The sequence below is a fragment of the Dipodomys ordii genome, unplaced genomic scaffold, assembly GCF_000151885.1.
Source record: "Dipodomys ordii isolate 6190 unplaced genomic scaffold, Dord_2.0 Scaffold20, whole genome shotgun sequence".
Classification (NCBI taxonomy): Eukaryota; Metazoa; Chordata; class Mammalia; order Rodentia; family Heteromyidae; genus Dipodomys; species Dipodomys ordii.
Genome location: NW_012267236.1, coordinates 811033 through 835283, shown reverse-complemented (window position 1 = coordinate 835283; position 24251 = coordinate 811033). Strand labels below are relative to the sequence as shown.

Here is a 24251-nt window from a genome sequence, read left to right as displayed (position 1 = left end):
AAGATATCATGAGTTGATCAAGTATGGAGTGGCCAGGACTGTAATTCAGTGGTTGAGAATTTGTCTAACACAGAACTGAAGCCCTGTATTCTTTCCCCAGTTCCAGAAGAAAAAAAGATGTGTGTTTTCTAAAATCTGAATAAAAAGAGTTCAGTTTCAGGAATTCATGACATCACAAGATTCTAAAAGTTTAGGATTTTATGAAAACTACTGATTCAATTTTTGTAACTTGCTATATGTAGTGTGAGATTTCAAAGCATGAATAGTATCTGAAGGTAATCATATGTTTCATTGATTTTTTCCCTCTTTTTATTATTAGAACCAACCTACATCACAATTGATCCACCTGCGTGCGGAGAGTTATCAAACTGCACACTGATGGAGAAGGACTGCATTTATGGCTTCAAGCTTGATCACAATGGTTGTCGAATTTGTCAGTGCAAAAACAGTGAGTAGAAAGAAGACTGGTTTGTTTTTTTTCCCCCTCCCCTCTCTGAGGCTTAATCAAATCTATCTTGTCAAAGCATATTATGTGACTGAATGTCTTTTTCACTCCTGTTCAGATATTCCCTTCACAATGTGAACATATCATACTTAATGCAAACAAATATGTAGTCATTTGTGAGGGAAAGAGCTGCCCCCTTTTTTTTTTCTGGTTTTCATCTTTGTTGCATTGTGTGTCTGTGGTCCTTGACTTCCAGGGGCTTCAGGAGTAGAGATATGAGTAGCTTGAGAGTGCATCCCCTGACCACACAACTGGCTCTCTAGAGCACTGTTTCTGGGTTATCCAGTGGCCTACTCCTTCAGCTCCCCTTCCACATACGGTAGCCGGAATCCTTAAAATAAGCTTCACTTTATTGGCCCCAGCTCTGCCTACAAGTAGATTCCAGCCATGTCTCCAGGCCATGACCTCTGAAACTAGATTAAATATTTTACATTTCTACTGGGGGAGCAATGTGTCCTACATGTTTGAAACTATCTCTGAATTCTCCCAATTTTTCTGTCAGAACAAATACCTAATGTCCCCCCCACCATTTCTCAAATGACATCATCTCTAGAATTTACAGTGTTCTTTTCAACCTTCTGACACACAGTGTATCCTTGGGACTTATACAGAATGACCTCAGGTCTGATCATGGAGAATGAGAATGGCATTTTGTAGAGCTTTAGCTTTTTGTTTTATACCATGTTTGGTAAAACTGAGTTTATAAGCCCCTAGTTTTTTCTTAGCATCTGTCAGATGATTCTCATTTGTTTTAGTATATAAATATTAGAATTTTTTAAATCATACTAGAGTCAGGGCAAACTTAACAAGAAATTATGGTAATTGTTTTAAGCCACTTTCCAACTAGTTAGAATATTTTTTGTTCTTGATAATAGGATTTTATTCCTTATGCCTCCTGATTTATAATAAACAATTACTACTTCTATGTCCTCATCTAAAGTGAATTAAAATTCATCGTACAGAAACAAGGGCAGATCCCTGTAATGCTGGTCACTGTTCTGACCTTGAAAAAAATCTTCCTAGCTATTCTAGAGATAGTAATCAGGAGGATCACTGTTTACAGACAGCCTGGGTAAAAATTTAACAATGCCTTATCTCGACCAATAAAAGCTGAAGTATGGTTGTGTATGCCTGTCATTCCAGCTACCCAAAAAGTATAAAATGGAAGATTTTGGTCTAATCTCTTGGGCATAAATGCATGATCCTATTTGAAAAATAACTGAAGCAAAAGAATCTCAAGGGCTGGGAATGTGGCTTAGTGGTAGAGGCTTGCCTAGCATGTATTAAGCCATGGGTTCAATTCCTCAATACCATATAAACAGAAAAAAAATGGAAATGGCACTGTAGCTCAAGTGGTAGAATTCTAACCTTGAGGAAAAGAAGCTCAGAGACAGTGTCCAAGCTCTGAGTTCAAGTCCCAGGACTGGCAAAAAAAGAATCTTAAGATATGGCTCAAGTAGGTAGAACATCTGCCTAGCAAGCACAAAACTCTGAGTTCAAACAAAGAAGATAGAAAACAAGAGTTGAAGATGCCAGTGGCTCACGCCTGTAATCCTAACTATTCAGGAGTCTGAGATGTTAGGATCGAAGTTCAAGGCCAACTCAGGCAGAAAAGTCTGTGAGGGTCTTATGTCCAATAAGCCACTCAGAAAAAGCTGGATGTAGCACTGTGGCTCAAGTGATAGAGTGCTAGTATTGAGCACAAAAAGGCTCAAAGATAGTGCCTAGACCCTAAGCTCTAGGACAGACAAAAATTAAAAAGAGAGAGAAAGAGAAAATAGTTGAGTAGTTCTGTCTTCTCAGTTACATATCACCATCATGCTCTCTGCACAGTAGAGTTAGTGCCACAGGAGAGTTTACTACAATGTAGTTAAGCTTGTAGCTATTGCCATCTTTAAATTTCCAGCAAGTTTCCACACACGTAGGACAGCCCTGCCTTCCTGAACTTGATTCTATACAGTCTCTGTTTGGCATCTGTCTACCTCTTGGAAAGCCAAGTTTTCTGTGAATTTTTGGCAGCCACATTTGTTTACATAAGTTGCCAGCCTTGCCTTTTTAACGCCAAGATCATTGGTAGTATGTCATTGTGTTTATATTTCAATCCTTCCAATACCTCCTGAGCAATACATTGCTTCTTAATATGGGATCATACCGACATTTTTCCTGAGCTTCCAAAAAGTATAAGATACGGATTGTATTGTATCCAGTCACTTCAACCACCTCCTTCAGCTGGGCTTTGCTATCACAGAATTTTAGTCATTTGGTCATACTGGCATAAGACTTCTGCCACTTCATGAGGCACTTTCAACCATTAAATCTGAAGAAGCAGTTTTCCTCATTTGCCACTGAAGCAAATCAAAAGATACACTGGCCTTTTGCAAAGTGAGACTGTTAGGAAGACTTGTTTTGTTTTTGTTTCCTTATTGTGGTTTTGGTTTTTTGTGCTGGTCCTTGGCATCTAATTAGGGCCCTGTCCTTGAGCTTCTTTGACTAGCATTCTACCACTTGAACCTCAGCTCCACTTCTAGTTCTCTGGTTGTTAATTGGAGATAGAATCTCATGGACATTTCCTGCCTGGGCTGACTTCAAAGCAAGATCTTCAGATCTCAGCCTCCTGAATAGCTAGGATTATAGATGTAAGCCAGCCACACCCACCCAATGCCTTGTTCTTGAGTTACTATTGCATTCTTACTCTTTAAATGGAATTTCTTTATGTACTGCCTTCAGAAAACCTTGTCAATCTCATATTTAGGAAAAAATAGAGAACATTGGATTTTGTCAGTGTTTTTTTCTGCATATAGATCTTTTTTAGTCATTCATTCTTTGCAGTTTTTAACCCATTTGTAGAAATAGATAACTTCTCCCTATTCTCTAACTCCCTTTATTCTTTCACCACTTGTGTGTTCTGGAGACCATATAGGAGTCTGAGCTAGAGAGCTGACTAAAATGCAAGACCTACTCTAAGAAAAAAAAATCTGATAGCTGAAACCTAAATGAAATGTCTCATTTTAAACCTAGTGCTGTAACTTACAAAGTTAAGTCCTGCTAAGGGGAAGCGTCAGTCTTTCAAGGGAGCTTGGGATTTTGTTCACAACCACGTAGGGAAGTCACTGTCTTTCTCCAGAGCACTCGTATGCATCTGCAGACAGTGCAGAGAGGAGCATGGACCCTGCAGGGTAGGTGATGCCTTTAGACTCAATGCTCTTCTGCATCCTCTCCTCCCATGACGTCTCATCATTTCATTCCTCACGATCCTGAAATGTTTGACATGGGCTGGTCTTGCCATCTCACTTGCTGCCACCCTGTACCTAACACTGTAAGAATCAGTTAGAATTGGTCTGTTTGTCTGTATCATACAGAAGTCTAGGTGTTTCACCCAGTCCAATTGTGTGATGTGTGAAAGCAGATCTTTGAGAAACGAGTCAGATCCAGCCAGGTTACTAGGTCCTCAGATTCTTGGGATCACACACTGTTCTCTCAGACTCTTGGCATTAGTCTACCCTAATCCTAGGATTAGATCAAGCTGCTTTGTTTCTCTGGGTCTTCCTGTCCTCATCTGTAGAAGACAGATAATAGAACCTAAGTAATGGTTTTTCTGAGGATTGAATGGATGGATGCAGCTAGCTTCACTGTCTAACATGTGGTAACGGTGTATTCTGCATGCCAGCTGTTTCATCACGTTCTTTCCTGAGTAAGCCCACGCTAGCTGAGGAGAAAAGCCCCCCACCTCCTGACTCTTTTTGCTGTACCATCCTGTCCCCAGCTCTTCCTGTCAACACCAACTTGCTTTTTGCTTTTTCATTTTAACACTCAAATTGTTGAGTGCTACTAAAAACTAAACACTATAGAAATACAAGAAGATAAAAATGCCTTTACCATTTTCTAATGTTGGTAATAGTTTAATATGGCATAATGGTACTGTCTTTTCTCCTTAGTGAAAAACAAAACTCCTCATAGTCAAGTGGGCCACAAGAAATTCTTTGTCCCATTGCAGTAGCTTGATAACTTGTCCAGAATTCTCCATTCCATCAATACCTTTTATTTAATGCAGCCATCCTAACCATTCCTATCTGTTTTCTCTTTAAGAATTAGACTTAATTCCCAATGCCATCAAGATTTCTTAAAGTCAACATCAAATAGTTCTTACTGGTTTTTGTTTACTCATTCTTTGGCACATCTAGGGTTTGTAATGTGCCTACTATAGGCTGTTAGAGATACCAAGAAGATAAAAATACCTCTACCATTGACTAATATTATTAAAGGTTAATATGGAATAATGATATTGTCTGCTATATCATAGACAACCACACTAAAATTAAAAGCCCTACAGAGACTTGTCCTTCAAATGTATGTAGAAATCAGAAATAGGTCAATGTGTTAGTTTTCCATTGCTGTGACAAAATGTTTAAAGTAAACAACATATAAGGAGGAAAGGGTTATTTTGGTTCACCATTTCAGACCATTGATTGGTGCTTGACCCGGTTACTCTGAGCATGTGGCTAGGTAGTACATTGTGGTAAGAATGCATGGCTAGAGGAGTTACTTACCTCAGAGTGTCCTGAGACAAAAGAGAGAGAGCAGGGGGAGGCGGGGGCTATGTCCCTTTCAAGAGCATATCCCCCAATCTCTTAGCTTCTTTCTACTGGGCTTCACCTCCTAAAGGTTCCACTACTTCCCAGTAGCACTGCAGGCTGGTGACCAAGACTATCCCGGGGCACAGCTTGACATAAATTTAGCTTTTATTATATTATTTAGACTTGAATGATGATGCAGCAGTTCTTTTTGGGGGGGGAGCGGGTGAGTACTAGATTTGAACTCAGAGCCATATGCTTGCTAGATAGGCACTATACTGCTAAGCCATACCTCCTGTCCTCACCCACCCCTACACACACACACACACACACACACACACACACAGACACACACACACACACACACACACACACACACACACCATACACACACTGGTTATTTTTCAGAAAGGGTCTTTGTTGCCCTGAGGGCTTCAGTCTACCTAGTTTAAGCTTCCCAGTCAGCTAGATGGCAAGCATATGCTACCACATCCAGTTCCTTCTGTGGAGATAGATTCTTCTGCCTAATGGACTTTTCAGTCCTTGCTCAAATGGTGATCCTCCCAATCTCAACCTCAAATTGCAGTCTTCACTTTCTTAGCCTCCTAAGTAGCTTAAGATAGGATTACAGTCATAAACCACTGGTACTCACTCACTGTGGTAGCTATTGTGGTTTTTGTTGATGTTGTTGTTGTTTAAAGATGAGTAAAGAGCATTCTAGATTGAGGTCTGTGGAAAGGGTTGCTTTTATAGAACCAGAAAAATAAAGGCACAAAAGTACTCAGAATCCAAAGTTTCAAGGAATGTAACCCCCAAGAATGCTGACTCCAGGAAGATCTACAAATGGTTTTAATTCATCTTTCTCAACATAGTCTACTTGGTGTTGCGACTTAAAATTTCTCTTGATAGAAAAAAATTGTTTCACAGCCTATAACTGTGTTAGAGAGAGAAATGTGGCTATGAAAATCTTCTCCCTTGTCCATCATTCCTTAATGATGAAAATTGAAATGTAATGCCCTTCCTTCCAACTCATAATTATAAATTTTAAATAAGCCACTTAGAATCTCTCTGTTGAGGATGCATATTAATATTCAGTTGCTTCTCGGGGTAATACAGTCCCACGAGGGCATATTTAGTAAGTATAATGAAAGGTTTATGATCATGACAAAGTGAAAAAATATGCTGCAAGTCACATTTTTATTTTTAAATGATAGCAAATTAAATATGCAAGTATTGCCAGCTAACATTCATGGAAGATGCTGCCTTAAAATATTTATGTAAAACATGAATCTATTTAACCTATTAATTGTAGTTAAGGTTTGCTGTCAGGTAACAAGATTTGTCAATGAAAGGGACAAATGTATTCTGATTTCTTTAATGGCATATAATAATGACTTAAATGATATTACAATATTTAAGGTTAAAGGATGTCCAAGTAAAATAAAAATTCCTTTGTCCACCCAACAGTAATAATCCCTACTTCCCCTCTTATTCAGTCCCTGCACAGCACCATTTAAGCATTGGCTACATTTTGCTGTTGCTCTATCAGCTTTCTTAAATTGATTTTCTTTAAATTGGCTGTTCTTTCCAATTCAGCATTTAGTTCAGATTGGTCCCAATTCACTTTATTTATATCATTAAGCATGCTTTTCCTTACCCTAACATTCTTATTCCCTGTATTTTTATGTAAGCTCTGTATCACCTTTTAGAATCATTTCATGAAACTTTTTTCTGTTGAGCTAATGACCTCAATAGTTTCTTTTGATAGTTACTATTGCTTCCTTCCTTCTTCTTCTAAAATAATGTAAAAACTGACTAGCAGAGGATAGCTAAGCATCTGCTACAGGGCATGATATAAATATTTCAGATAGTAGTTAGGAACCCATTAGTAATAGCACTTTTTCTCCAAAATGTACCTTGTCAATTAACTAAGCATCCAGACACCTAGATATCTGTTAGCAAATAGGAGAAAAGATAGCCAAATGATCAGTGAGTATTTTGATATCATGTTGCAGAAGATGTATTTTATTAAGAGAGAAGGTTAGAAATCCCTTGTGCTACATAGATTATGCGATGTTATATCATACCATCTAACACCTACAAGAATAAATTTTATGTGAGCATTTTAGCACATCATTATCTGTGATGACATGCATTAGAAATAAGATATATACAAGAGTTTGGAGTTTTAAAGTTTGTAATTTCCACATTTTAACATAAATGGCCATCAGTGGTTTGAGGTGACTAAAGGATTCGTGGTAATACTGAACTTAGTCTAATTATTAATAATTTCACTCATGGCCTACCAGATCTGATGGGGCTTCAGAAATACCTTTCTCAGAGTTGAATATTTTGTGTATTAGTACCAAAACATAGAGCCATGTCACGATAACCATGAAGGAACACAGTCTCTACTTGTTAACCCTGCCTTTTGCTATGACAGAACTAAGAATTAAAATCTATGGGAGACTGGGAGGTTGAAGAAAGGTATGAAGTAACAATATGCTCTGGTCTGTTTGCCTTTGGAAAAAACCCACCGTCCATATGTCTTCACAGGGGAGGAGCTATGCTCGGGCCTCAAGCGAGGCTGCACCTTGGACTGTCCCTTCGGTTTCCTAACTGATGCCCACAACTGTGAGCTCTGTCAATGCCGCCCACGACCCAGGAAGTGCAGACCCATAATCTGTGACAAGTATTGTCCACTTGGATATCTGTATGTATTTCCTCATTCAGAGAACCTGTGACTGATTACATGTAACTTGTTGAAATGTTCACATCCTTTTTGTTGGCTGTTGGTGTGTTTGTGAATGAGCCAGTGACGTTTTTAGTATAGAGTACCTATCCTGGTTTTTCTTAGGTAATGCAGAGAACAGGGAAAAAAAGATTGTGTCTCCAAAAATGGGAATCAAGTTTATTCTTAAACGCTTGGAATTTCCTTGGAGATGAGGCTCATGATGGAATTTTTAAATATTCCTGTGGTCATACCCCATAAGAGTCAAGATTATTCCATGGAGGAAATAGACATTTCACACTCATTGCTTTCTGTTTTTATAGCAAGTTGACCCCTGAAGGGGAAAAACACCTTTCAGAATCTTTCAGAATCTTTCATCATTCTTCCCTTTGTTCTCTTCCATTTCAGTCTCTGTTTTCCTAATTTGATATATTTGTATCAAATTATAAGATCCATTATCTTCTGACTATCTTCTTTCAGTTATTGTTTTAACTCTTGCTTTTGAAAAACTTACATTGAGGGGTAGATTTTATTTATGCGGATTAAATTGGGAATGTTATTCTTCAAAACTGGTTATCACCAGTCTGGGAAGGTGGCTCAGTGGTAGAGCTCTTGCCTTGCATGCATGAGGCCCTGGGTTCAATTCCTCAGTACCACATAAGCAGAAAAGTCTGGAAGTGGCACTGTGGCTCAAGTGGTAGAGTGCTAGCCTTGAGCTGAAGAGCTGAGGGACAGTGCCCAGGCCCAGAGTTCAGGCCCCACAACCAGCAAAAAAAAAAAAAAAAGATTATCACCATTTTTAATCCTTAATTGTGAGGAAGATACCAATAAATACATGGTTATTTCATCATTTATATGCTAATATAAAATATCATCATAGTATCTACTATATGCTACAGTATTTGACAGTTCAGAATCAAGGCCATATTTAATTCCAACCTTGGAGAATTATGGGTTTCACGTTGTTTACCTGATGGTAAGCACATTTAGGGTGAAGCCAGTTGATCACTATTGTACAACGAGTGTTGTACTAGCTGAAAACTGTTTCACTGACAGCTTCTAAAAAAATGAAGGATGAAGATGTCTACAGGTATGCTAGTGAATCCTTACTGTATGCTTGCTCACAATAGGGATAGATGCATGCATGCATGTGTAGATGCGTAGATCAATGAATAGCAAATCAGTCAAAGCCTTGGCAGAATTTGAAAGTGATGTGATATGACTTGAATAAGACTAGCTCATTTAATTTGTTCTCATTATGTTGGAGTAAATAAACAGCCCTTAAATTTGGTCCTTCTTTCACTTAGCAAAAGGTAATTTGTTACCTGGACAATTGTCACATGTCAGAGGTATCCCAGAAGGCCATCATCTTTTAAAGCCTCTCATTTAAGAAAGAAATGGAAATGTGTTTCACTTGGCCTCTATATTTGGCATTTGGTGTTACGTATGATGAAACATGAACATATATAGAGCAATTCTTCTTACTCTGTGACTCAGAACAAGTTAGAGATAAGCTTTCAAGGGAGACACTGGGTCTGAGAACCCTGAGCCCTGTGCTGTGTACAGGAGGAAATGTAGTGTGTGGGCTCCTTCAGTATCAGCCTTTGTAGAGAAAAGAATTCTTGGTAAGAACTTTTTGTCCAGGTAATCTCCACTTAAACTACTGTGACTTTTAAATAAAAAACATATCTGTTTGTTTGATACTCATCAACACAGAATTTGGGCATTGTAGCTTACTAAAGGGAAAAACTTTCTCCTATACCTCATGGACAGAGGAATTAAAAACTGATATTCTTGATGAATATTGGACCTAATGAAGTCAATACTGGACATTGATTGAGCGTAAGATTGTTATTCCTTGTCAGCATTATGGAGTCTTTTAGGTCTGTGGATCTTTACATTCTCCTGTCTAATATAAGTTCAGGAGATAGTTCATTAAAATTTTTACTTTTGTCTGGACTCTCAGAGAATGTGAGGAAACCTGCAGCCTCAATGAAAGGACTTTGGTCCCTAATGCTAATTTCCAGCCTTGACCAGTGATAGGTCCTTCCCCTTCCTGTTTGTGGAGTTGTGTATTCATCTTTTCTGTTGTGGTACCACTTTTCCTAATTAAATCAATGATCATGCCATTGTAATTCTGACAGCCAAATCCCAGAAGCACAAAAGTGCTTTGGCAATTCTAAACCTTAGTCACGGATGGTCAGTGGTCATCAGCACAGAGAGCTAATTATACAGCCCCCCAGTGGTTTTGATAGAAGTCAAGTCATTCTGCTTAAATGGTGATATCATTTTGTTGACCCTTGATCTGGGTTCTTGGGCATCAGTTGAGACTTTTTGATTTTCTGACCTCTGGCAAAATTTTAATTACCCAGGAAGAATAAACATGGCTGTGACATCTGTCGTTGTAAGAAATGTCCAGAACTCCCCTGTGGTAAAAGCTGCCCCTTGGGCTTTCAGCAAGACAGTCATGGCTGTCTTATCTGCAAGTGCAGAGGTAAGTATGAGCATGTGGCCCTTCCCCTCACACAGCCTGGGGGAAACAAAGAACAGAGGGATATCCTGCCAATGACACAGTTTAAGTAATTGCTGCCATTCTGACACAACTGTCACCTTATATATGGCCCTCCCAAGGGACTCCCGTTTCCTTTCATCTTAATGGAATTACAGGGCTCAGCACAGAATTTAAAGCAAGCATAGGATGGATAAGCACACTGACCAAATTAATTAATCACTTCTAAGCTCTTCACTTTTACTTGTCTCAGGAATTTCAGCCTAAAGCTAAAGTTTATCTCAGCCTCCTTAAACTAGAGGCCACTCTTTCCTGGAGCAGGATTGATATAAATGATAAGGTAGACTTCATTTTGGTGCCTATAAGAGTCTGCTCTGGGAAAAGAGTTTTCCCTGAATATGTAGAAACTGAAAAGCACATGACCATTCTGGATCGGACTGTGAGCCAAAATCCTGGGAATCCCAACTGCCTGAGACTTCCTGATCTGGTTATAGTCTTAAAACCATTGTGAATATTCCACATGGGTCTTTGCCTCATTCCCACCTCCCATTCCCGTTTATAGATGTCAACAGGATACACAGACTAATCAGCAATAAAAAGTCCCTAAAGTATGTTCAGTGTCTTTTCAGAGTTGGATAATAACCAATTTAGTGGTGGTTTTGAAGGGATCAGAATAAACAAAAAGCTAGTCAGTTGCTTTGGCATATCTATTAGTTGTAAGGGGCCCAGGAGTTCCCCATCAGATGAAGCTTCTTACAGTAACGTTTCTCAGTATACAAATGTGTAGTAAAGCCAGTGCTTGTCTTGACTAAAATACAACCAGTGAAAAAAAGTAAAAATTAACAGGTCTTAAGGAGAGTGAAAGAGAAACATATTTATAGGCTTTTTTCTTTCATCTTTTTTTCTTTTCGAAATGAAGAGCCTATTGACTTAAATTCTTTCCCTGAGCATTTCTGACGTGACTGACTGTCCTTTGTAAACATAATTTTGGTGGCTATGTTACATTCCATGTAAGGACACTACAGGCTGTTTCTCCTGTGCCGTAGCTGCTTCTTTACCAGGCTGCCTTCTGTCTGTCCAGAGGTCCTTGCTTCAGCCGGACCACCCGTCCTGTCAGGCACATGTCTGTCAATGGATGGCCATCATCATAAAAATGAGGAAAGCTGGCATGATGGGTGCCGGGAGTGCTACTGTCACAATGGACGGGAAATGTGTGCCCTGATCACCTGCCCAGTGCCTGCCTGTGGCAACCCCACCATTCATCCTGGACAGTGCTGCCCGTCATGTGCAGGTAAAAGCTGAATTTGGCTGTCCCCGGTGGGCTCCAAAAGCAAAAGGCTTTGCTGCCTTGAGTGGCCTCATATACACCTGTTACTCTGGGGGACATGCAGGGTTAACCCCGGAGACACTTTTTTAGCTTTCCATGGCTTCTGTGAACAGCCTCGGAATCAGCCAGGTACTATAAATGATTAGCCAAAGATTATAGTAAATTCTTAATCTCTAGAATTGTTTGCCTGATTTTGAGTTGTTTCAGCGGTTATATTGATCTTTGAATTCCTTTTTTGTTGAGGTTTGTGGCTTATATACGTAAGTCCAAGTCTCCATTTTACTGATAATGTATTAAAACTTGAATACTTTAATTTGAGGTAATGGGTGCTAGCATTATTTCATAAAAGCTTATCACTTATAAAGAAATACTTAAGAAGAAGAGAATTTTTCAAGTCTGTGGATGTTGCTTTTTTTAAAAAAATTGTATTATCTTTAAGTAGTTGTACAAATCATTTATGAATACAATGTGTCCAGATTAGGGTCACCCTTTTCAACATTCTCACCCATTCATCTCTCCCACCCCGTTTCTTGCTTTTCTTAATTTTGTAAGATTTTTTTATACGTTGAATTGCTGACTGCATTGTTTTTAGTAAATGAGCATGTGACACTTGCCAAATGCAACAGAACATTTAAATCCAGAACATTTAAAATTATAGGAGCAGTAATTAAGTTATATGAGGAACAGATTTTTAATTCATGGGGTTATGAATTACAGTTGTCAATAATTATAATACTTCATTTAGTACTTTTTATCTCAGGAGCTCAAGACAGTTCTATTTCTTCTATTCTCTCTGCAGGCCACTTTAAGATACAAAAGAATATATGTAGACAATGTTTTATTTGGAAATCACATAGAAATATTAGTTCTTGTACCCAGAGTAACATAGCCAGAATGCCAGGAAGAAGCAAAGTGTCCGTATTCTTACATCAGATTTCTTCTGATGTTTCAGTTCATGGTCACTTTTTTCCTGGTGCATTATGGCCTGTACCTTCTTGTGGACTACTCGTCAGGAGTCTGAAGCCTGATCCTTTTGAAGAAAGACAGAACTAAGCCTAAAAGGGATGGTGGCTCCTGCATTGCCTCCCCTGGAGGCAACAGGAAAAAGAGACATATGAAGTCCCTTTTAGCTCTGAGCTTCTGCACACATTAGTAACTGCACCATCAAACTGAAAGGCAGCTTCCATATCCCCCTAGATATGGGACAGATTACTAGAAAAACAAGCCAAGAATAAATGGCTGTTTTGTTTCCCCAAAGTTCAGTTCGGTATGCTCTGTATTGCAGCTCTCCTTTTTTCCGTATTTTTCAACTTTAACATGAAAAACGACTTTGTCCAGTGGATCAGATGGTAAATGAGCAGCTGAATGATACAGAACTCTATAAAGACCTCTTTGAGAACAGAAATAGCATTTGTTCCCAAAGGATCCATGCTTTAATGATTTCAGGTGGGCCTGTTTAACGTGGGGACCTACACCTGACTATGTTTACATGTGTGCATTGAGTCTGGGTAGTTAGATGGGTAGAAATGAAGACTCCTCTCAGAACAAATGATTGGCCAAAGAACTAAAAGTCAGTGAGACCAGAAGGATCTTTCCTACAAAGATATGGGAAGTTACTATATACATTTTAATTACATTTTATTGTTATCTTCTGGATATACATGTGCAAAAACATAGATCTGTCAGAGATTTACTCCTATAGTCTTTTTTTAAAAAATAAGGTTTTTATTGTGAAAATACTATATAGAGGGGTTACAATCACATGAGCAAGGTAATGAGTACATTTCTTATCAAGCATTGTTGCCTCCTAATTTGTTTTTTCCCTACCATCCTCTCCCTCCCATCTCCACAACTACACTCCCCTCCCTCACCCCTACCCCCCACCCCCACCCCCTGCCTAAATTGTAAGGTTCATTTTTCAACATAGCATCTTGTACATCTCATTGTTGCAATGGGTCAACCTGTATCCCTATGTAAACAACCTCTCTATCTACTTGTCTATCTACACCTGTAGTCTTTAGTGGACTGCCACATGTGGTTTCTGATGAAGTCCCATTGTACTCATGAACCCCTACTGTAAGGAATATTTTCTCCCCTCTCCTATTCTGGATCAGCCAACAGGTTTTTGTTTTTTTCTGAAATGAATGAGAAGCTACCATGAAAGTGGTTTTTTAATTTTGTTTTACCCCTTCTTTCTTACCCTCTTCCTTTTTCTTTCTTTCCTGTCTCTCAGCCCCTTACTCTTTTGCCTTAGACACATAATAACAAAGAGATTGTGGATATGGGACTCTCCAGGCCACCCCTCAGCACACCAGCATTTAAACAGGTGGCAATGTTCAGTCCTCTGTAAACCCTTTCTAAATGCATTAGGGGCAGCCTTTCTCCAACATTAGTTTATTGATGCTTTCTGGGACAAATTTTCTCTTTCCCTACAAATGACAATAAACACAATTTTATCATCTTGCCTACCTTTATTTCTGTTGAATTACTTTTCGGTCTGCTGTTCATATATTATAAAGTTTGGCATGGTTGCTTGTGAAATGTAAGTGCTAACTTAGAGCAGTTTTCTTGGGATACATCCACTTGGGTAAAGTTCTAGGCCTTACTAGTGCTCTGAAAATCATTCCTTTAACTGGAAAGCAGCCTACAGCACTTTATCCCATCAGTATCATTGACCCAATTGCTTTGAAAGTAACCCCAGCACACTCCTAGATGATTTCAGCTCTGAGTATCTCTGCACAGATGGGGTAGTTCTCCTGGGGCCCTGGCCTGAGCCAGCAGTGATGTCTCCAGACTATTTCTCAGCAGGATTCAGCACTGTCAACACTTCCTTGAACTGCTTGTTATATTTGGACTGCAGGAATAATGTTAATGTCTTCATACTTCTCATTTCCTCAGCACAACTTCAGGGCAACTCCCAGTACCTCTACAGACATTTCAACATTAAATTCTCTCTCTATCATTATCATCTCACCAAGGGACCAAAACCACCTCTCCTCTGGGGGAAGAAATCATAGTTATCATCAGCCTCTCGGCATTTCCCTCTCTGGATGATGATATCGCCCAACAAATGTTTAGTCTCAGGTGAGGGTTTTCAGACTGTTGATACCAGGGGAGCATTCCCACTCTGTGTGCTGGCAGCCTGCTGAGATGAGGTGTGGCCTGTTGACAGTAGACCCTACTTCCCAGTGTAAAAGTGCCAAGGAGCCCAGAGATAATGGAGTGGATAGGGAATACATCAGGGGGAAGTTTTGTTTCATCTAGGGACATCCATTATTCAAACAACCATAGGTGTGAGTTCTAGGCCCCTGACCATGCTAAATACTCTGAGCTCTAAGTTTCCTCCTCTGTACGGTATGATAATGGAACCCACCTCATAAGGTTGCTGTTACAAAGAAATGTCGTGAATAATGGAAATAATTGGGCCATAGCAAATATTAAGTAAATGAAAGATCTTTATACTAGACAACTCCTGCACATTCTCAGGAAGGCTCGAGTGGGGTCTCCTTCCTGTAATATAATTCTCATTGAATTCTCTCATGACTACTGTTAGGCTTGAGCCACTTGAACCTTACTTCCTGAGATCAGCTCTTCTGCCTTTTTTTTTTCTATTTCTATGCATGGAATATTTTTCTTCTCTTCACGACTTGTTCTCTTGATAAGGATAGGGTGAGAGAACTCTTCAGACAATTCTACTTTTCTTTCCCTTCAAACAAAACATCACCAGTTTCTTCAGGAGTTAGAAAGACTGAAAATGAATAATTTCTTGTGTTTTGATCTTGTTTCATTCCCCAGATGATTTTGTGGTGCAGAAACCAGAGCTTAGCACTCCTTCCATTTGCCATGCACCTGGAGGGGAGTACTTTGTAGAAGGAGAGACATGGAATATTGACTCCTGCACCCAGTGTACCTGCCACAGCAGCCGAGTGCTGTGTGAGACCGAAGTGTGCCCACCATTGCTATGCCAAAACCCCTCTCGCACTCAGGACTCCTGCTGCCCACAGTGTCCAGGTAACCAGCATGGTATATGGGACAATACTTGTTAGGGAAGGAGCTCTGGGCATTGTCATTCTGACCAGCAGGTCAGGGTAAGCTTCGTATGGGAGCGTGCCAAACCTTGAAACCTGCACAGAAATGTCTGCCAGCCTGCTTCCTAAATTCCTTCCTTTCTATTGACCACATATTTACGCCATCAATATTCCTGGCACCTGAGGTGACTTTGAAAAGCAAGAGATACTTTGTTTTTCCTGCCATTTGCCCTTTAATCCTACCTCTCAGACTCAAGTGGGGGGTGGGTGGAGGAAATATATATATATATATATACATACATATATATATATATATGCACCTTAGTAGACATAGTCCCTGTGTACCAAATTGTTCCAGGTGACTTTGCTGATGCAAAAAGTCATCTTTATCTCCAACAGATGTGGAGAATAGTTAACACAAACATAATTCTTTGGAAAATAAAGGTGGTGATGATATTTTGAAATAGTCCCATTGTCCCCTCCCTCAGACCTCAGGTGATTAATAAGATCTACAAGCATTATGTGATAAGCACTCCCCACATATGTCTCTGACTGTAACAGATAAATAGGTGGTCATGTAAGAAGTAGTTTTAATGAAAATTTGTCAAGATTTTAAACATGAGTTACTGAGTCTACAAAACAGTAATTCTAGTAAACTGTAAGAATATGTGGCTTTTTACAACGACACTTAATTTGATATGCAAAATGACCAACTTGGTAGAACAACTGGCTTTACTTGGATGTTGTTTAATCTCTTAATTTTTCAACTTATGTCAGTATAGTAATCACTGACCTTGTAAACATATACTCTTTTTTTCTCTTTTGTGCCACGTCCTAGCTTGAACTCAGAGCCTGGGTACTGTCCCTAAGCTTTTGTGCTGAAGGCTAGTGCTCTACCATTTGAGCCACAAGCCTGCTTCCATCTTTTTGGTGGTAAGAGTCTCATGGACTTTCCTGCCCAGAGTAGCTGAGATTACAGGTCTGAGCCAAACTAAACATATATTCTTAAAGCAATTTGAGTGGTAAAACATAAACTCTTGTATTTAGTTACTTTTTTTTATTATATTAGATTATCTAGTTAGCTGTCCAAAATTGTGTTCTATATTAAATCCTGCATTCTAGTGTCTAAATCCTTCAGAGTTGATGCTCATAGCGGTTTTTTAATTGTGTCAGATGAACATGTAGCCACATTGTTTTCTCACTTTTCAGCCAAAAATGTTATTCTAATACAACAACTTTGGTGTAATCAGCAGCCACCTTAATCTGATAAGCTTAATAATTCATGTGATTTTTTTTGTAGCATAAAGTAAATTCCCAGCCAGGTGCTGGTGGCTCATGCCTATAATCCTTGCTACTCAGAAAGCTGAGATCTGAGGATCACAGTTCAAAGCCAGCCTTGTCAGGAAAGTCCATAAAACTCTTATCTCCAATAAACCACTAGAAAACTGGGAGTGACGCTGTGGCTCAAGCGATAGAGCGCTCACCTTGAGCTGAAAAGTGCAGGGACAGTGCCCAAGCCCAGAGTTCAGCCCCACAACCAACAAAAAAAAAGAAAGAAATGCCCATGTATTAAGTTTTTTAGGCTATGTGTGACCCAATCCCACTCTAGTGTTTCATTTTGTTCTGGTTTTGTCATTACTATTTTCCCCAAATGCAGTCTCTGCTGTTATTTTTCTATGATAGAGAACTGTGGCTGGCTTGGCAAAAGTGGCTCATACTCATAATCCTAAACTATTCAGGAGTCCGAGACCTGAGGATCAAGGTCCAAAGCCAGACCAGGAAAACAAATCTGAGAGACTCTTATCTCCATTTAACCAGCAGAAAGCCCAAACTGCAGACATGGGCGAAATGGTAGAACAACAGTCTGGGCCCGGGCAGGGGGAGGTGGCAGACCACGGTTATTCCCATTCTTCAGGTAGAAATCATTTGCTAGTGACAGGGAACTTATATCCATTTAGTTTTTCTTCTAATAGATAGTTGTGGAGTATCTAAATTGACCCCATAGGATCCTGAGGTTGATGAGAAGAGGAACAACTTGTGCTGTGGAATAGTAATGCAACAGAAAATCAGATACTCTCCAGTGTGTTTCATATTATGTAAATAACCACAGAGTGAGGAGTGATTTGAGAGGGAGGAAGACACTTCTGCAGGACTAGAAGTGATTGCCCAGATTCACAGATGGGAGACCTAATTGGATTCAGAGATTCTGCCTGGAAGAGAAGGAGTACTCCTTAGTCAAGACAGGACACCTCAGGAGAAGAGCACACATATGCAGAGCCCTGCAGGTTCTGACTGAGTAAGGTAGCACTTGCTGTAGATCTGAACAAGTAGCCCATCCTGTGCCTGGCTTTACTATCTTATCTGTAAAATTAGACCTTGGAGGTAGATGTACATCTATATAGTGATGAAAAAGCTTTGTAAAACATACAGATATGAAAAGGAACACAGCAGAGGGTGGTGATAGTAGCATACCTGGCCCTCTGAAGAACGAAAGGTTTTCTAGAAACCCCCACAAGACACAACCAACTGATGTTACCCCCACTGTAGTCGCAAAGGAGATTTGGAAATCAGGGGGAAAGGATCACCCTTTCCAAGTCTTGGGACCACCTCAAATAAAATCAAGACTTTGTTAAGCTAAGGAAGAAAGGGTAGAGCAGCTGCTATACAGATAACTAACAATCTTGCTAACAGGTCTCTTTCGATCTTTGTTATTTTGTTTTATAACTCAAGGCTCTGCCTAAATTAGACATCCTGATTCATGACTGAGCAAAATTTTTTAAAGAGGCACCCAGAGCTGTGGTGGTTAGGACTGCTGGAGAGCCACTCAACTATTGTGCACAGCTGCTGACCTGTTTGTTCATTTTTCCAGATGAACCTCTCCGGCCTTCCCCACCCCATAATGAGAGTGTGCCTAGTTACTGCAGAAACGAGGAAGGGGACATATTTCTGGCAGCTGAGTCCTGGAAGCCTGACGTTTGTACCAGCTGTGTGTGCATGGACAGCGTGATTAGCTGTTACTCTGAGTCGTGTCCTTCCGTGTCCTGTGAAAGACCTGTTTTGAGAAAAGGCCAGTGTTGTCCCTACTGCCTAGGTAAGAACAAGGAAAAACGTATTTCATCTCTAGCGGTGGCCATTACATTATCATTGATTTGCCTAGATCTGTTAATTTTTAAATGTTTTTTGTTTTTTTTCTGGTTGACATGTCACAGAGACTTAATGAAGGGAAAGATGAGCTGCCAAGACAGAATGTGTTAAGAATAAAGAAACGTTAGCTGGGCTCATGCCTGTGATCCTAGCTACTCAGAAGGCTGAGATCTGAGGATCATGGTTCAAAGACAGCCCAGGCAGGAAAGTCCATGAGACTCTAATCTCCAATAAACTACTAGAAAACGGAAGTGACAGTGTAGCTCAAGCAGTAGAGCGCTCTCGTTGAGCTGAAGAGCTGAAGGACAGAGCTCAGGCCCAGAGTTCAGGCCCCACAACCAACCAAAAAAAAAAAAAAAGAATCAATGTTCTCTTGGGATGGAATGGTATTATAGATTGTACTGCCATATTCCTTTGGGATCCTTTGTCAATTCAGGAATTTCAATATAGAACTCTCTTTCTCTGATAGTTTTCAATGATTGATTTTCCCATCATTTTCCACATTAGAATCCACTTAATGTATAAAACTCATTGCTGTCATGAGATCAACTAGATATGAAATATTAATCTCTCAGTTTTCCTGTCTTACAACGTTTAACTGATTCTATTTAAGCCACATGGTTGTCCATGTTGATGGCCTAGGCACACAGTGAAGCCTGAGTAAGTGACAGCGCCCTCTCCTTGTGACTCACGGTGATACAATTTGTAGGCAGAGGACATACATATATTAGCCCCTAATATCCATTCCAAACTGGTCCTGTGGACATGAGCCAGATGCTGTTCTGGGACCAGAAGGCAAGGCTGAGACAGCTGGCAACTCTAATCAAGGACAGTCCCTCCTCCCAAGGCTCTCACTCTTTATTGCTTTTGCATCCACTAAACCTAATAAAGTCAATTGAAAGACAGACCCATCTTAATCCAATAGTGAACTTGTAATCAGAGTAATAAGTGAAAAATTAAGACGGTTCGTATTAATTGCAGGTAGTGTGCTGCTTTCTAGACACAGTGTCATTGTTAATATTTGGAGCGATACCTAGACTAGAGATTGAGCCACAGGACTTTGTGGCAGTTTAAAATACATACCTATGGGGCTGGGAAGGTGGCTCAGTGGTAAGAGTGCTTGCCTTGCATGCATGAGGCTCTGGGTTCAATTCCTCAGCACCACATAAGCAGAAAAAGCTGGAAGTGGCTCTGTGGCTCAAGTAGTAGAGTGCTAGCCTTGAACTTAAGGGCTGAGGAACAGCTCCCAGGCCCAGAGTTCAGACCCCACAACCGGCAAAAAATAAGATAAAATAAAATATATACTTATTCTCAGGAATTTTGTAGTTAGGTTTCTCAGTATAATAAACAAAAGAGTATTAAAAATTACGTTTGGGAAGCTGGATTCTTTCCTTAAACAATATCCATATAATTTATTTTTTAAACTGTGATGCTTTTGAAAGTTAAATGGAGGCTATTAATAATTATGATAGCCTAGCAGCTGAAGACCAGGAGTGTCTATGAAACCAGGACATACGGTAGCTCTTAGTGACTGTGACATTGGCTCCTCTGCACTGTCCATAAGCTTAATATCTTCTAAAAGAAGCCAGAAATATATCAAGGCATACATCCAACTTAGTGCCTCTATTTTTGCAAAGGGTTGACTAATTTTTTTTAAAGCTATGTCTCTTCCTATCATGATATTTAAATGAAAGCTGGAGTTGTATCTAGTACCTTAGTTAAGCTGCTAGTTCAGGCTGGGGGCGGGGGGGATAAAGCTAGCATCACTTTATGTACATATCAGGACTGCAGTAACAAAACATGGATAAACCAATCAGGGGTGCTTAGGTCATCCCTGAGAAACCAAGGCCCAGGAAGCCTGAGAATGTAACATTACCTTCAGAGGAAAACTCTAGCAACAAATCTCAGTGTCAAAGATTCTCAGTTTCTTTTGTTGAGCTAAACTTCCTGTTATGTCTTCCTACTTAATAGGTAATTTTGAAGCTAGCAAAATTTTCAAGTAATAAATCTGTGTTAATAGTAGATCATTTCTCACAAAAAAACAATAAAGTCAAAATTATGGATAGAAATCTGAATCAAAGTATTTTATTTAACATTTGCTGTTACTTTTTCCTTCATACTTTGTTTTCCTGGATCATTTAAACTATACATTCTCCTTTAGTGAAGGAAAGAAGACCAATTTGACTCACATTTGTGACTTTTGACTTTAGATTGTAAGCACTTTCACTGAATTGTGCTTAGTGTGAGCTTATAATGGTATAGTAGAAATTTTGTGTTCCATCTCCCTCCATAACTACCCCTCCCACACTAGTGTATGTGTAATTATATGTGAAAACTCCCCTTCGGATAAACCTGTGACTTATCTTCAGGGACTATATTGTACAGATTTAATATACCCTACGAAGCAACTGTGTGTGGTATTCACTGGATCATCTTAATGGTGCGTACTGTTTGTTATATTAGTGAAATAATTATTAAGTCTCTTTTGCCTACATGATGCATATTTTGTAAATAGTGTTATTAGATGTTAGATTTCACCCCTTCTTACATGGACTCGCTATGTCCGTAAGTTTAGTCCGCAACTGTCACAATCTTATCTGACTCTTCAGTTGGTTTAGGGACCTATTCTTTGACCAGCTAATAGGTCCTGTCTTCCTTTCAGCCTGATCCCTCTTTAAGGGTGCCAAGCTTGCACAAGGCTGGCAGCCCTAAAGGCACTTAACAGCTGTGCCTCTGTGGCAGACCCTCATCCCCCTGCAGTGGTCACTTAGCAAAGGAAGAAGAGGAAACGTGTCATGTGTGGCTTGTAAAGCACCTCATTGGGTTTTTAGAGGGCCTTGAGGGCCAGTGTTTACACTGCAGGCTTTCAGTTCCAACCCAGATTGTCTTTCTCAGTTTTCAACCCAGATGAGGTGTGCCTCACTACTGACTGTACCCTAGCAGTTGCCTCACCCTAGCTGGTGGCACTGATCTAACCATGGCTGCAGGTGCTCTTCCTGGCTGAACACCTCCCTGATGACACAGCTCTAAGAACTTCATACCTGTCATGAAGCTGACTGCTCAACTGACTTCTTTTTTAGGGATCAAATATAAAAACTTTGCTTGCTTTCACCTTGTGAGGTGCGTTTTTTTTTTTACCATAGAGAGAGACAGAAACCAGTGATTCTACTAAAAGTAGTGTTCTAATTACGAGCATTTGTGTTCCTTTCGGCTGAATTATCAAGTCACTAATGTGCAGTGATAATGCTCTCCTTTGATGTGTGAAGGCCTCATATTATGTGTGCTAATTTAATAGGATGTGTAATACAGACTTAATTAATAGGATTGATGATTAATTTTGAAACGTGAACAGCTTTGTCTAATTGCTGATAATACCCATCATTAGAGAATTCATCCTTCTACTAGAAAGAAAGTAAGTAGTAATTACCCAATCATTTTCATGGAGCACCTTAATTGATTTTCTAATGTTTTGTATTTTGTCCTCTTACAAATATCCACACAAGCTTAAGCTTGTATTTTCATAGGTTTGGGGTTTTTTTTTAACTGTAAAATTATATAAGAATGAGTCAGATAGAGAAAAGGACTTCAGGCTGTTCTAATTTATGAGAGCAGATGTGATATGTGTTTCTGAATAGCAGAACTCTATGGTGACAGGCTTTACGTGAGAGTGAGATAGAGAGGGTGCAAAGAATCCCTTAGCCATATCACCAGCGCCACGCCTTCCTCAATCCTTTTCAGTTGTGTCAGTGCTTGAACGAGATCTTTATTCCATGATCACCCAAAGGATGGCCAACAAGTAAACCAGCAGCCATTCTATCACTATATCTCACTATATCTCAGGGCTGCACACTTCCCTGCCAACCCCACATGGAGGACCAAGCTACAAGCAGCATTAGCAACAGGGCTATGAGTTTTCCCACTAAACCCCCTGCATCCAGGGAGGACTCAGTCCTTCATTGTCAGCTAGTACACAAAAAGAGCAGTACTTCAATAGCAAAGCCCTTTCTTAATCTAATTTATGGAACTTTCAGGTCCACACCGCCACTACATCACACTTCTTGACTTCAGGAAGTAAAATGCTCAAATGTGCCCCTGATCAGCTGATCTCATAGACCAAGACCAACAGAGTCAACAATTCTGTGCTGCCTAACTTGAAAACGTTACTCAGTACATAGAAGATGATCTTGAAAATTATGATTAGCAAGGACTTAATTGTAACTGTGGGTTATTTTAGGAGATATTTGAAGTCAGACATTTATAGTCATATTTGTTGGCTGGAAATCCCTGAGTCAGTCTATCTTCCTTATTTAAAAAGTTTTTGCCAAGAGCTGGTGGTTCCTGCCTGGAATCCTGGTTCCTCAGGAGGCTGATGGTGGTTCAGTGTCAGCCCAAGCAAGAAAGTCTGTGAGACTCTTACCTCCAATTAACTGCCAAAAGGCCAGAAGTGGAGCTGTGGCTCAAGTGGCAGAGTGGAAAAGCTCAAGAACAGTACCTCAGTCCTGAGGTCAAGCCCCAGTGTGTGTGTGTGTGTGTGTGTGTGTGTGTGTAGAAGTGGAGCTGTGGCTCCAGTGGCAGAGTGGAAAAGCTCAAGAACAGTACCTCAGTCCCTGAGGTCAAGCCCCAGTGTGTGTGTGTGTGTGTGTGTGTGTGTGTGTGTGTGTGTGTAGAAGTGGAGCTGTGGCTCAAGTGGCAGAGTGAAAAAGCTCAAGAACAGTACCTCAGTCCTGAGGTCAAGCCCCAGTGTGTGTGTGTGTGTGTGTATACCCATACACAAAGTTTTTAAAGGTTACTTTGGGATAATAGTTGTTTATGTTTATTGCATATAATGTATGAAAAGGAAATAGGTATATATGATACCTATGTTATGACTTACATGTGAACAATCCTAAGATAGTCTGATTACATGACTTTGTTTCTAAAATGTCTTTAGCTCTCGTATATGTTTAAGGCCTATGAAAATGAGCTTCATGATGGCTCATAAAAATGGTGTTCTTATGCATACATCTGCCTAACTAGGGGTTAGCAATTTTTTTATCTTTATATACTATATATTATTACTTGGAGGTAAAGCTTCACAATGAGTCAGGCATGGTCTAGCTTGCGTTACAAGTGTATTTCTTTCTTAGCTGGCTGTGATGTTATAACTGTATATTGATCTTCAAAGAACAAATGATAAGATTTCTCCCTATAGGAGAGAGGTCTGTACTTCATATCAATTCTATCCTTTTGCTTGGATTTCTGTTTATTCAGGTGTATCAAAACAGTATCTTCTTTTTATATCTATATTACACAATACACACATCAGGAATCAAGATTTATTTCAGCATCTTAATAATATGTAACGTTACACTTTTTTTTTCTTTTTTTGCGCCTGTCCTGGGGCTTGAACTCTTGGGTCTGGGCACTGTCCCCAGCCTCCTTCTCAAGGATAGTGCT

General features: G+C 39.7%; 1 protein-coding gene across 1 annotated transcript in view; it reads left to right on the top strand.

The window, feature by feature from the left end:
* Window positions 1-24251, top strand: part of Crim1 (cysteine rich transmembrane BMP regulator 1 (chordin-like)) — a 183733-nt gene that overhangs the window by 141165 nt on the left and 18317 nt on the right. The window contains exons 8-13 of the mRNA XM_013013645.1: window positions 320-448; window positions 7633-7789; window positions 10180-10301; window positions 11398-11607; window positions 15439-15654; window positions 18541-18762. Coding sequence (XP_012869099.1) covers window positions 320-448; window positions 7633-7789; window positions 10180-10301; window positions 11398-11607; window positions 15439-15654; window positions 18541-18762 — 1056 coding nt within the window. The remainder of the gene's footprint in view (window positions 1-319; window positions 449-7632; window positions 7790-10179; window positions 10302-11397; window positions 11608-15438; window positions 15655-18540; window positions 18763-24251) is intronic.